General features: G+C 47.8%; 1 protein-coding gene across 1 annotated transcript in view; it reads left to right on the forward strand.

The window, feature by feature from the left end:
• ARMC9 (armadillo repeat containing 9) overlaps positions 1-12251 on the forward strand; it is a 119993-nt gene extending 107742 nt beyond the window's left edge. Inside the window, exons 24-25 of the mRNA XM_080932795.1 lie at positions 10912-11084; positions 12170-12251. Of these exons, the coding sequence (XP_080788921.1) occupies positions 10912-11084; positions 12170-12192 (196 nt within the window). The 3' untranslated portion in view covers positions 12193-12251. The remainder of the gene's footprint in view (positions 1-10911; positions 11085-12169) is intronic.
• The last annotated feature ends 2828 nt before the right edge of the window (positions 12252-15079 follow it).

Below are 15079 nucleotides of genomic sequence, written 5' to 3' on the forward strand. Positions count from 1 at the left end.
GGAGGGTTTGGGGTACAGTGTGCTCTTAGCTCTTACAGGTGAGATGGGTGGGAGAGAGATCAAAAATCATGTTAGCAAATGGCTCAGGCATAAGGTCAGGAGCCACAGACAGAAGCTGGACCCTGGAGTAGGACCAAAGAAGTTGTTTCGTCCCTCGTTCCCCAAAGAGCACAGGCAAGTTCTCAATGAACTGCTACTGTCTTTCTCAACCTCAAAGCACCCCTCTAAAGGTCTTGACAGCCACTTCAGACCTGAGGAAACCTCAGGGAGGAGTGAGCCTTGTCCCTTTCCTGCCCTCCAGGACTCCTGAGGACACACACCTGAAGGCAGAACAACTTCAAGAGGGAACATTCAGTCTCTAGCACTGAAACAAAGCTAGAGTGTGTTCCGTGAGCATGTGCTCTCAAGCCCCATTGGAGGAATAAGGCAGGAGCCCCTCAGGCCTTCTTAATAGACTGGGCGGTGCTGACATCCAGCCTTCAGTAAGCGCTACCAACCCCCAACCCCAGTGTCTGCAGGAATCCCCACCTCACAGTGGCATCTAGAGTGAACAGAAGCCCATCTCCTGTGGTGTCTGAAGTGTACTGCTCTACCTCTCCGGCCAGTCTGCCACGGACTCACACCCACTCTCAGAGCTACTAAAGGGGAGCTTGTCCACCAGCTCAGGGGCTCCTTGGCTCTGGGTCTCCTACAGTGAGGGTAGGATCAAAATTAAGGAACTCATGGGGATAGCCACAGTCTTCTCACTTGGCCTCCTTGCACACACCAGATGGGTATTCTCCTGCTGTTCAACTAGGCCAAATCTGCCCTTCCTGTGCTGGGGCCTCTTTCTTCCTGTAAATGCTGAACTCATTTCCGAAGCTCACCACTCAAAACAGCCCTTTCCCTTAAAATAGCCATTCACACAGTGGCAAGGCTCCACAGAGCTCTCCTGGAAACGCCCCTCACTATACCCAGCTGGCCCTCCTAGCTGCTGCTACTGGGCATAGATGCCCCTCGAAGTTGCCCTTATTATGTGAGTCACAGAATTCAGCTCTTTCTAAATGTGGGGGTTTCATATGAGAGAGGACAGGGTGGAAAGAGGAAACTAAACACTGTTTCATCTCCCCCTCTCTGCTGACCGTTCAGGGAATATCGTATTTGCCTCCTAACCCATTCTTTGCTGGCGTGGACTCTCAGCTCAGCCCCCTTGTGGATCTCAGCAAAGCACCCTTCCCTCCTACCTGACCACAAAGACAGGTCACACCCTTGACCACAGGCTTCGGGCAGATGCAGTCCTTCCCCCACAGTCGAGGGGACCAGCCGTGCTGTCAGATGGTCACAGTTGACTGCTCCCATCCTCCGAGATAGCTCAGATGGGTGGCTGCCACTTGTGTCCTCATTCCTGGCAGTCATGAGGCATTTGGGATGAGTGCATAGGAGACAAGGAAAGCATGGCTGGCAGAGAGCATTTGTCTCTGTTGCTGGGATAGGGACAGTACCTCAGCCCAGGAGAGTGGGGTGTCCAGGAAGCCACAGCCCTGAGACACTGAGTGATGGAGCTGCCCCAGGAGCATCACAGGCTCCTTCCCAATACCTTCCAAGACCTAGGCTTGCTGTCACATTACTTTTGGTTGAAGCAGAAGTAAAGTTAAAAGCTCATTGTCCCTTCCTCCACTGTCCCTTCCTGTTCCATAAAAAAAAAAAAAAAAAAAAAAATCTTCCTTTTTCCTTAAGAAAAAACCAAATTATATAATTAGATTGTATATGTGCATAACGTGGGGATGGGATGTGTGCCATGGTACGTGTATGAAACTCAACAACTTTGTAGGGTTGGTTCTTGCCTTTTTTTAAAAAAAAAAAGATTTATTTATTTTATGTATGAGTATATTGTCACTGTCTTCAGACACACTAGAAGAGGGCATCAGATCCCATTATAGATGGTCGTGAGCCACTCTGTGGTTGCTGGGAATTGAACTCAGGACCTCTGGAAGAACAGCCAGTACTCTTAACCACTGAGCCCCCAGTTTCTTGCCTTCTACTGTTATGTAGTTTCTAGGGATTGAACTCAGGTCACTAATCTTGAGCAACAAACACCTTTCCCTGCTGAGCCATCTCACCAGGCCCTTCTACAAGCTCCTTCAAATTCCGAGCCTTAAGTCACTGAAGAAATATTGATGACTTTAAAATATAAAATACCTTTATTGCACCGGGCTGCAAGTTCAACGACAGCCTGGACTACATAGCAAGAACCTGTTCCACATTTCAAAAATAGAACCAGTAAGATGGGTCCCTGAGTATAGGCACCTGCTACCAAACCTGAGTTTGATCCCCAAGACCCCTATGATAGGAGTGAATGACTCGGACACGTTGTCATTGACCTCTGCACATAGGCCACAGTGTGTTCACACCTACACACGTGCAAACAAAATAAAATGTCTTAAAAGACAGAGTAAGCAAGAAGAACACACTGGGCTAAGGTATCTCAATTAACACTCCATCCCAACAAAGGGAGCTTGCTTGTTTCTTGAATTGAACACTGGCTGCTTCCTGGCTGGTCACACCCAGGAAGGCCACCTTGGAGACATCTTGCCTTCCTATCCCTTCAGGCCTGCCACCATAAGTTGACATGGTGTTGGCACATGATCTGTAGGTGGCCCGGTGAGTTCCAGAAAGTAACCCTAACTGAGTAGGAGGGGGGAATTCTGCAGATGCAGAACTCATGTCTAATCTTGGGCCCAGAACCTTTTTTATGTAGACAGGAAATGATTGTTTTGCAAATATAGCTTAAACATCCCTAATGCAAAATTTAAAACTTTTGAAAACTGGTTTTATATAGGTATGTAGAACTTGATTCTTTTTTTTTGGGGGGGGGGGGTGTACTTGTGTGTGTGTTTTCCCCTGAGGGGCATGAAGTTGCTATCAGGTGGCTTCCTTGTTTGGTTTCCACTTTATATGCTGATGCAGGGTCTCAGTTGAACCCAGAGCTCTTGGATTCAGGTAGTCTAGCCAGCTGCTGGTTCACTTCAGGGATTTCCATCTCTGTCTTCTGTGTACAGAGACTGTTTACAGGCGGGGTCACCATGACTACCTGGCATTTGTGTTTAAGTGGATCCTAGGAATTCAAACTTTGGTCACACTTAAATATCGGGTACTTTTCCTGATAATCTGTCCCCCAGCCCTCCGTTTAGATTTTTGAGACGGTGTCCTACTGTGTAGCCATTACTGCCTTGGATCTCACTATGTAGCCCAGGCTGGCTTCGATTTTAAGAATACCGTAGCGTCAGTCCCCCAAGTGCTGGGATTAGAGGTGTGCGCACCATCCACATCTGCCTTATGTTTAAGAACAAAAGTAAGCGCCATTTGAAACAGGATGAAACCATTTATGCTTTGCAAATAGCATAGCCGATCATCCCAGCACTTAAGAGGCAGAGACAGGAAGACCAAGAGAGCCAGGCATGAGCTGAAGAGATAGTCCAGTGGGTAGGAGCATTTACTGCACCACAATAGGGACCTGATTTTGGGTCCCCAGCTCCCATCTAAAAGGCAGGTGTGGCTGTGTCCACCTGTTAACCCAGTGCTGGGGAGGAGGGAGGAGAAGACAGGATAACAAAAACAAAACCAACAACAAAAACTATGAGCTCCAGGTTCAGTGAGTGTGATGGGTGTTTCTGAGGCTTCCTTTGTCAGTGCAATTAATCAGAATCTCTTTACCTTAGACTCAGGCAGACTCTTCAGACAAGGGCAAAAAGTAGTCACATGTTTCACCAAAATACCACAAAAATATTCTCCATACCACATACTGAAATTCTTTTCCTCTGAAACGTCTTGGGCCAGGTCTGCACAGTTCAAGTCACTCACAGCAACAAAGTCTCCCATGTTCCTACTAGGATGGCCCACTAAGCCCCACTTAAAGCATTCCAGTGCTTTCCAAATTCAAAGTCCCAAAATCCACATTCTTCCAGATAAAAGCATGGTCAGGCTTATCATAGCAACACCCCACTCCTGGTACCGACTTCTGTCTTAGGGTTTTACTGCTGTGAACAGACACCATGACCAAGGCAAGTTTTATAAAGAACAACATTTAGTTGGGGCTGGCTTATAGGTTCAGAGGTTCAGTCCATTATCATCAAGGCAGGAGCATGGCAGCATCCAGGCAGACATACTGCAGAAGCTGAGAGTTCTACATCTCCATCTGAAGGAAGCCATGAACAGACTGGGCATCCTCAGACAACTAGGAAAAGGGTCTCCAAGCCCATCCCCACAGTGACACACTTCTTCCAAAAAGGCCACACCTTCTAATAGTGCCACTCCCTGGGCCGAGCATATGCAAACCATCACAGTGAGAGACCCTGTATCTGGGGGATAAAGTGGAAAAGATAGAACAGGAGACTTACTCTCATCTTCTGGTCTCCCAACAAGCATGTACCTGCGTGCATTTGTGAACACATACACCATGTGCACACATGCACACACACATACACACACAGAGAAAGTGCCAGGCTAGCTTGAACTACATAGCTACATTCAGTATTTTGGTGTTTTGTTTTGTTATTTATTTTGTTATTGTTACTTGTAACCATGCTTTGTTATGGTTCCTTGCTTTGAGGAATTATTTATCCTAAGCAAGCTTCAAGCTCCAGCTGCCCTCCTGCCCCAGCCTCCCGAGTGTTGGGGTTACAGGCATTGTCATTAGGCCTGGAAAGAGCCCATCCTTAAAAACTATAAAGTTAAAGTTACATTTAGGTTCCTGGTTATATCTATTTCTATAATACATACATGAAGCATAAATAATTGTTTTAATTGGGACAGAGTTTCACTGTGTAGCTTGGGCTAGCCTAAAACTCACTATGAAGACCAGGCTGACCTTGAACTCATAGAGCGCTGCCTGTTTCTGTCCACCTAGTGTAGGGATTATAGGTGTATGCCATCGTGCCTAGTGGCATAAATGGAATTTTACAGTCAGTTGTGGTCCTGGGACTGGGGAGATGACTCAGTAACTAAGAGTACTTGCTGTTTATAACATTAAACCACAATGCTCCTCTCAAAGGGAATAAAGTTTATTAAGAGCCAAATATGAGTGGCCATGGCCCAGAAACTCGGACTGAGCTCAAATTCAGTGTACCTACGAGGTAACAGTCTGATGGTGCTTTTTATAATCACAGAACACAGAAAGTCCTAAATCAAGGTGCTTTTCAAAGCCATTGATGGAAACACATAGGAAGTGGTTATAGGACAGGATGCCCGAGAGAAACTATGTAAGACCTGTGTTATTCTAACTTCTCCACAGCCACTGACATTCTAGGCTGTCAGTGAGCTTTGTAGAAGTTCAGTAAAAGGTACGGCTTCTTCCTGAGGACTTTGCATTGCTCGAACAGAGGACCTGGCTTTAGTTTGAAGTACATACCTCAAGTAGTTCACTACCATCTATATCCTCAGCTCCAAGGACTCTAACAGCCTCTTCTGGCCTCTGAAACCAAGCATACATGTGGTGCACACACACACATACATACATACATACATACATACACACACTCATACATGCATGCATGCATGCATGCATACATACATACATACACACACATGCATACATACATATATACATATACACATATATACATGCAATACATGCAGGCCCTCACACGTACACATAAAGAAGAGAGAGAGACTTGGATCCTACATGGCCAGGCACAGTGATGCACATCTTTCCCCAGCACTCAGGAAGCAGAAGCAGGCAGATCTGTGAGTTCAAGGTCAGCCTGGTCTACATAGTGAGACCCTACTTCAGAGAAAAAAAAAAAGACTTGGATCCTGTTCCCAAGATATTTTACCTATGCATATATTCCAAATGTTTTAAATTTAAATCCAAAATACTTCTGTCCCCAAGCATTTCAGACTCTGTTGACCAGGCAGACCTTGTACTCACAGAGATCCACCTGCCTCTGCCTCCCAAGTACTAGGTTTAAAGGCGTGCACCACCACGTCCGGCTGCTGCAGTTTTGTTAAATATGAGAAGGGAGTTTATGTTTGTGGTTTTTTCCTTCCCTCATGTGCCCCTCCAGGTAACTTGGCAGTTCGAGACTCAGTATTTAGGACATTCAGCTGAAAGCGACACTTTGGAATCAGAGGCCGTGGGTAGCAGGTTGGGGAGCCCCGCAACTGGGTACACACATGTAGACTGTTGGTGTCCATCAGACACCTGCCTCCACCCGGTGTGCTTGCTTCTCTCCTGTTACCCACCTGTCTCCACCCCCATCTAGGTCTCATTATTCTCACAACGAAGTGTCTGTAGCAGCGACCAAGAGCCAATTCCAAATATAGCGAGCAGAGAACAACCCCTAAGCACCTCCTTTGTGCCTTTCTGTGTAAGGAGAGGACATGGGATCCTCTGCTGGGGTGCTCGGCCGCTGGGGTGACTCAGCATTCCAGATGCAAGTGAAGATGTGGTCTCTCTGGTGTCTGGCATTGCTCTTCTCTGCCAACACAATGTCCCCATTGATAAGCTGACATAAAACAGCACCCTAATAAACCCTTGCCACCTCCCAGTGAACACATAAAATCAAACTGCCACGTGTTCCTGAAGCAAATTACTTTCTGAAAGTCATAGGCTAGTGCCCTCCTGGACTTCCTTTCGGCCTGCCCACTCTAGTGTACCTCAGTCTGGCCGTTCTCTATCCACCCAGAGCCATTTCCTGGCTCCAGCTCTGGCTCTAGGCAGCTAGCTCACCATCCTGGGGGGGAAGGGAGGGCAGGGCCCAGAGGCTGTTCAGCCTGGGCAATGTCCTTTTTATCACCCCTGCAGAAGCTGAGGACAACCTCTTGCCAACACACCCTCCTCCTGTGGCACCAATCAAGACTTGGAGAGCCTTGGCAGAGGGGACTGGGGATCTTGGGTGCTACCAAGGGCTGCCTCCCTGATGCTCAGGAAGAACTTCTGTCCTTGTCAGTTAGTGGGAAGAGCCAGCCAGAGGGAGATCCTGCCTGAGGATTCTCTCTCCCTGACCCAGGAAGGGTCATGAGCTGCTAAGCAAAGAGTTCCAAAGACAACACTATATGTATGGAGAGAGAGAGATTTAAGATGCTCTTGTGACAGTGGAGGCTTGATAGGTTAAAACTAAGGTGGGGCCTGCGGGAGATCCAGGGAGGGAGCAAGTTCAACCCAAAGGCTTCCTGCTCACATCCTTGTTATTCAGGCTCCCAACCAATTAGTTTGCTAAGTCCCAGCAGATAAGTTCCAATTTGACTCAGTGGGGATCTGCTTTAATCCCACTACACTGGGGAAACCCAAATCACAGATGGTTATGAGCCACCATGTGGTTGGGAATTGAACTCAGGACCTCTGAAAGAGCAGTCAGTGTTCTTAACCACTGAGCCATCTTTCCAGTCCCCAGAACACTTAATTTTTAAACTGTGGTAAGATGCACATACATTTCTAGCATGTCAAGCATCTGCAGGTGTAATTCTATCTCACTTCCAGAAGGAATGTCTATGAAGTCAGAGTTACCCAGGTCAACAACCCTGAAACAAGTGAAAATGACCCTTGTGAGTCACACGAGTCCTGCAATGTCAGAGGCAGAGCTGGTGCTGCACTCCTGGACCTGTCCTCAGTCAAGTCCGGAGGCAGACTGGACAGTCCAGGCAGCTGGTCTGGAGCCAGTCCTCAACGGCTGCTGAGGCTGGCCAGTATTGACATTGTGAGGTCGTGCAGTGGAGCCAGGGGTTAGCAGAGGTGATCTGCAGAAGATGGAGAAGAAAAGAGAAGGACCCAGACTTGAGAGTGCAGATAGCTGTGACCTCCCAGCCCAACAGGAAAGGGCACTGGGCACTGGCCTTCTACAGGAGGATTCAGAGGACATGGTTGGCTCTCAGTGTCAAATGGGCTTGAGGTAGGTAGACAAGATCCTGTCTCAAGATATATAAGTAGACAGACAGACAGTTCTAGAGGTAAAAATAAGGCCACAGTTTCCTCCTAAAATTGTAACCTTCATTTATGGGATACCTATACCTGGAACTTCAAGGCAGCTTCAATGTCCTTTAAACTTTTTTAAAGACAGGGTCTCACTATTGTAGCTTTGGTTGACCTAGAACTGGATATGTAGACCAGGCTGACCTCAAACTCACAAAGACCTGCCTGTGCCTGTCTTCTAAGTGCTAAGACTAAAGGCACGTGCCACCACGGCTGGATATCTTTATTATTTTTAATTAAACATGTATGTGTGTGACTATGAAGTTGTGTGCATGAGAGTTCAGATGCCTAAGAAAGCTAGGGGCATCAGATAGATCCCTGTGGAGTGGCAGGCAGTTATGAACTTCCCCATGTGGGTGCTGAGAATGGAACTCAGATCTTCTGTAAGAGGTTCTCTTAACCCCTGGGTCACCTCTCCAGCCCTCATGTTTAACCATTTTACAGATGGAGAAGCTTATTCATGCCCAGCCACCAGCCCAGGAAGATCAAAGCGGCCCTACACCTAAGAGGAATGTCTCATGCTTTCTGTGGTCCTAGGCTTCATATCTCAACAGGGAGCATAATCTTCACTGCTGTAGGAGTGGGCATCCCCCAGCCTCCTGCCATCTCTATACTAGCTTAGGAGGCCCTGTTAGCAAGCTTGAAGCCATCTGGATACACAAACCATATGTACCTCATACTCTAAGGCATGCACTTAGGGGAGACTGGCCACATTGTTTGTGTGCTGTGGGTAAGCTGGTGTGGCATGAGCACGTTTAATGGTGACATGGAGTGATGATACTGGGACTTCACCACTTTAAGACGCAGAAAAATGGACTTTTTTTTTTTTTTTGTAAGTAGAGTAGGGCTCTCAAGATGAGAAAACAGTTCAGTATGTGTGTCACTACTTCTGACTGCAAGACAGGATGGGTGGGGAGCGCTCAGACCAGCCCCAGCCCATTCCTGGGAGACAGTGGCTCCTAGACCCCAAAGTGCCGGTCTAATAACACTGAGCTGAGGGGAAATAGTGGAAGACAGCTGGAAAGCGACTGCGCTCCACCGCTGGCGTCATTGCCTTCAGATGAGCTCAGGAAGGCTCCTGAACTTTAGACCCTCTACATCTGCTAAAAAGGAACACCTGTGTCGCAAGACTGTTTGATGATTCAACATCACCATATCAGCAACACTTTCCTGGCTACCCCTCCTGAAACCACTTTCCTTGTGCTACTGAAGCAAATTTCTGCACTGGGAGAAGCTAGACAACCTGGCTCTGTCTGCCTTCCCATTCTGGGTAGAAGGCTGACACCATGCCCTTCAAAGTGTAGGTGTATTAGAGCGCCGTGTACTTCTTTGCCCTGGAAGACCTTCACCTTTACCTGTTTCTAGGGGCTGCCTGTCTTCCTTAGCTGAGTAAGGACTTGCCCCTGAATCTAGATGGACCAGTCCTTACTTTATCCAAAAGGTTGTTGGGACCCAGCCCGGCTGACTACAGCCACTCTTGCCGGTCTGGTGACCCTGGCAGCCATTCCCAACCCTTCAGAATAAGCAGCCATTACGATAGCCAGGCATGCCTGTGCTATTGGCCACTGTTGTGGAGGCCTTTATTTCTTCACGTTTATCTATTTAATTTGTGTGATTGTGTGAATGTGTGTTCGTGAGTGTGTGTGCGCCCCTCACCCCAGCCTCATTTTAAAATATATTTTAAGAGACAGTGGTCCCCAAGGAATTGGTATTTCCCCCAGAAAAAGATTCTAACAACCTTCAGACCACCTTGCAGGAGAGACTGGAGCTGATAGTTGACGGATAGGACCACTCCCTGACCAGAACTGCTTAACTATGTAAATCTCTTGCCCTCTATTTAAAGCTAAACCACATCAGGACCCTGAAGACAGGCTCAGGGTTTTGGGTGTCCACTTGTCCTTTTTATTTGTCCCCCTACTGTGGCCACATTGAATAGATGTTTTTGCTTTTCCCTATTGTTCCTACCTTTAATAGCCCTACTAAGGACAACTGGCCAAGCCTAGCAACTCTGATAACACTCCTACAACAATGGAGCGTGTGATCCAGACTCCTGTGAGAAGGGTCACCGTTCTGCTTCCAACAGTCCAAACTGCCACCACCAGTGGGCTGGCGAGATGGCTACGTGGATAAAGGGCTGCCAGGCCCGATGACCTTCATTTTATCCCCAGGATGGTAGAAGAGGCTGTCAGTGGTGTTCTATGTCCTGTGCTTACTTCCCCAAATAAATATAAAAATTTTGGTGGGGCATGGTAGCATCTACCTTTAATCCCAGCACTGGAGAAGCAGAGCCAGGAGGACCTGTATGAGTTCCAGGTCATCCTGGTCTACATAGCAAGTTCCAGGGCAGCCATGGATGTATAGTAAGACCCTATCTCATAAAAAAAATCAAATAAATTGACAGTATTCTCCCAGGCCCCTTCCCCTTCCATGTTAACCCCCCAGGTGTCCCTTCTCATTATCTCTTCCCCTGTGATATGGCCGACACATTGTCAGGAGTCGCAGGGGCAGTAGCTGCCCTCCTGTCACAAGTCCTATACTGATGCTAGGAGCAAGAGAGATTACTCAGTGGTTAGGAAAAAACATACTGTTCTAACATGGGACCAGAGTTCAATTCCCAGCACCCACATTAGGCAGCTTACAACTGATTGTAACTCCAGCTCCAGGGAATGATGCCCCTGCCCTCAGGCACATGTATGCTCATAAACAGACACACATGTGTCCATGTAAATAAATACTTAAAGTGTTAAAAAAAATAAAAATAATAAAATAAAGTTTGGTGTGGTGACACATGTCTTTAATCCTAGCACTCTGGAGGCAGAGACAGGAGGACCTCTGTGAGTTCAAAGCCAGCCTGGTCTCAGGAGTAAGTTCCAGGACAGCCAAGGATGTTACACAGAGAACCCTGTCTAGAAAAAAACTAACTAAATACAAAACCAATATTGTGGTTTTTTTTTTTCCCCTCCCAGGGAATTCATTCCAGCCTTCACTTGTATGCCCCAGATACCCAGTACTCCAGAGACCGGAGAGCAGAATCCGTTCAAGGCAAAAGCATTGTCTCTGGCCCCTCAGTTCTCCTCCAGTGGACCCCAACAGGCCAGCCGCCCAGCTTCCACAGCATCTTCCACAAGAGGCCTGCACAGTAAGTCAGCCTGTTCCTTGCTGGGACGTTCAGAGGAGGCTTGTTTTCAGAGGCTCTGTGTTCCTGTACTTGGGCCCATAAACTGTTAAGTACCCAGGCAAATGGGAAAGGGACATTTATTTCCCTTCTCTACACAACCAGGGCCCTTCTCAATGCTTCCTTTGTCCCCGGCACCTGTCCTTCATGTTTAGACATTGCTCTATGTCAGCAGCTAGTGTGTAAGCTGACAGAGTGACACCCTGGGGGTCTCCCACAAGCTGGGGGTCTTGCAAAGGCCAACTGAGCTGTCTCAGCTGTGTAAGATTGGTCTGGAACTGAGATCCACCTTCTGGTGGGAGGCCACTGCTCAAATCCAGACTCTTCATCTTCCTCACCTGCTTTTAGCCTCAGCCAATTGACTGATCTCCACCCCAGCTGGTGGATCGTTGCCAAGGGCTTTACTAACAAAGGGAACAAAAGTCCAGAGCAAAGATGTCAAGCAGTACCAAGTCATCAGCTCGGGAACAGGCACCTCGCTTCTGCCTATCCCTGCCCATCCCTGCCCAGGCCTTAGCATTCTATCCAGGTAATGGGCCATGGCTAAGCCACCATTGGCTCTCTCTGTTCCCTCTGGAAATGGTAAATCAGAAGTTCAGGTCAGGCTACTACTTCCCAAACTCAGGAGGCAGTGCCAAAGAGCCAGGAGGAAAGCAGTCAGGCCTCTCTGACTTGGCCCTGTTTCCAGGTTGCACAGGGTTGGGGAGCCTCCATTAATAATAATCACAATAATAGCAACACCCCATTAACTGATAGCTGGCCATAATGCCACGTCCAGTAGCATCACATAGCCTATGCCTGGTGTACAGAGTCCCTGAGTAGTGGATTTGATATGTCCTGTGGACTCAGCAAACAGTGAGCTGTTGCCAGGAGGCACACTGAACAAGCCAGCCAGGCAGCCCGCTTCCTGTGAGGAAAGACCTGGGCGGGAAAGTTCTCATTATTCTGTTTGTACAAGGGCAAATTGAAAGAAGGAACTGTATGGGATAGAGGGGTTCTGTGCAAGACCCACTTGGCACCAGCACGTGGCTCTGGCTTCTCTCCTACAGGCAGCCAGTCCTTCAGGAAGTGAAAATGGCTTCCTTCCCAAGCTGTGACCATCACGTTGAGAACCCATCGGCTTCCGGTTCTCCACAGCCAGCAGCTGCAGGTGATGGATGTGAAGAGACACTTGTCTTCCAAGATCCTGGATAGCTGAGAATCCCTGGAGCACCAACCCTGCAGGCTACCCAGGAGTTGAAGACCCACTGTCTGGGCATCATTTCCTCAGACTGAGCCATGGGAAGAGGGTTGGGAGAGGCCTTGACTGCCCTCCTGGTGAGTGGAGGTTCCCTTGTCACCCTTTGCACCCAGAGGAGAAAGAAGAGTAGCCTTTCATGTGGATGGCAAATTCTGGACTCAGCTTCTGGCCTTCACAGATTCAAACTAGACACAAAGCCACAACAGCGAGCCATTATCATCCAGACTGAGAAGGATGTGCTAGAGGAGTCTTTTCCCAGACGCCTGGCCAAGCTACTTGGCACCTGCCAAGCACGCACAAGGCCCTGGGCTCCATCTTTAGTACCACAGAAACCATCTGCTGTGCTGATCACCTGTCATTCAGCATGAGGAAGGTCATCCTGTGCTACATAGTGAGTCTCAGGCCAACCTGGGCTACATGAGAAGAATATGGTGTGATCTAGTATACAGAATGGACTCCATTTCCTCAGACAGTTATCTGGATTTCTGTTTTTGGGGTTTTTTTTTTTTTTCATTTTGTTTATGAGTGCCTTGCCTGTGTCTGTGCTTCTGTGTGTCTGATGCCCATGGAGGACTGAAGGTCTCAGAAGCTCTTGCACTGGAGTTATAAGCAGTTGTGAGCTTCCACATCGGTGCTGAGACCAGAACCCAGGTCTTCTGCAAGAGCAACAAATGCTCTGAACCACTGAGCTGCCTCTCCAAGGTCTTTTTTATACAGTTTTAAAACCTTTAGAAAGATGAGGAACTAACCTATCTGCCTCCTGACCCCTGGCAGTCACATCTCCCGGGAACATGTGCCTCTCTCTGCTCTTAGGAAAGAAGGCTGTGAGCTAAGAGCTAAGGGCCGGAAGTACCCTCTGACCTCCTAGCTCTGCCTGTGGTTGCCCAAAGTAAGCGTGCCTGAAGTATATAACACAGCAGTGTGGCAGGCAAAGGGCTCTGGAACGGCGTGATGAATCTGGGGATGAACTTCAAAGGAGGGTCATGAAGAAGGCACTCCACCCACCAGCCAACGCCCCCAAGATTCCACGGGTGCCAGTACCTGGCACAGCCTTTCCCTGCCTGGCGAGGGAGCAGCAGACACCTAGGCTGAGGAGTCATCTTTTCGGGGCAACAGCTGCCTCTCCCTCAAACTCACAGCTGAGCTGTCGTTAGGGAAGAAGAAAAGTTAGTCATTTAGAGGGACAGGGGAATCTTGCATGGGGCTCAGCACACAGACAGTAACAAGCAAGGTGTGAGCTGCCCTCAGGGAAATTAAGCATTGCCCAAGCTTCTTCCCACACACATTCCAAAACAGAAACAAGGAATGGGTCTGTTTTTAAATAGGGTTTCTCTGTGTAACCCAGGCTGGCCTGGAACTGGTTAGAGCACAAGCTGTCTTCAACCAGGGGCTAGAGAGATGGATCCCAGGTCAAGAGTGTGTGCTGCTCCCACAGAGGTCAGCGCCAGCCTCCCGTTCAGCCTCCTACACAGACACATTCATACGCATAATAGAAAATAAAATAAATCTTTTTTGACAACGCTTTTAAATAAATAACCCAAGTGTCTTGAGTGTCTTCTGTTGGCTCTGCTGAGATTGGGTATGAGCCAGTACTCTACAGGGGAAAAAAAAATCAAAAACAACTTTTGGGGGCGGGAGTTGAAACTGGGTTTTTCAGTGTAGCCCTGGCTGTCCTGGAACTTGCTTTATAGACCAGGCTGACCTCAAACTCAGAGATCTGCCTGCCTCTGCCTCCTGAGTGCTGGGATTAAAGACGTGCACCACCACTGCCCAGTCAAATAAAATATTTTAATTTAATTTTACTTATTATTATGTAAATATGTTTTCATTAAATGAGTGTAGGTTCTCTGGTTGCCATGGCACCCATGTGGTCAGAGGTCAAATTTGTGGAGTCACTTCTCTCCTTCTACCTTTATGAGGGATCTGAGGGTTGAACTCAGGTCATCAAGCTTGTAAAACTGGCTCTTATCAGCTGAGTCCTCTCTCCAGCCCAAGCAAGACATCCCAAAACATCGCCTGGAGGCCTAAACCAGGAATGGTGGTGCACACCTGTAATCCCTGCTCTTAGAGACAGAGGCAGATGGGCCCCTGTGACTCCAGGCTATCCTGAGTTACCGAGTAAGACCCTGTCTTCAAAATAGTAATCTGTAGAGGTCTAATCACTTGGCCCTGGAAATTTTCCAGTGAAACTAAGGGAAGCCATTAGAGGAGTGTTTCTGACTTCTGAAAGACTGTGGGCCCTCAGGTGGATTGTGTAGTCTTGGCTGTCCTGGCACTTAGGAGACCAGACTGGACTTGAACTTGGAGATATGCCTGCTTCTGCCTCCTGAGTATTGGGATTAAAGGCATATAGAACCACTGACCAACTTGATCTCATTTTTTAAATTCAAAGTGATATGTAAGTGTCAGGAAATTGCTTAAATAGACAGGAAGTAGTCTATCTACCAATGGATTAAGCAGCAAGAATCAGAACTAACTAAAACCACAAATGAAGCCCCAGGCACTCAGTAGGACTGAGAGTCCCTGGCCACCAAGACAGCACCCTGAGATACTGCCTCCAAAAAAGGAAAAGAAGATGAGGACAAGAGGAAGAAAAATTGCAAAAAAAAAAAAATTTTTTTTTTTGATATGGTGCCACTGTGTGGCCCTGGCTAGCTTGAAGTTTCCTGATGTAGACCAGGCTGGCCTCTAATTCAGAAATCCTCCTGACTCTGCCTCC

This window comes from Micromys minutus (assembly GCF_963924665.1).
Source record: "Micromys minutus genome assembly, chromosome: 19".
NCBI classification, from domain to species: Eukaryota; Metazoa; Chordata; class Mammalia; order Rodentia; family Muridae; genus Micromys; species Micromys minutus.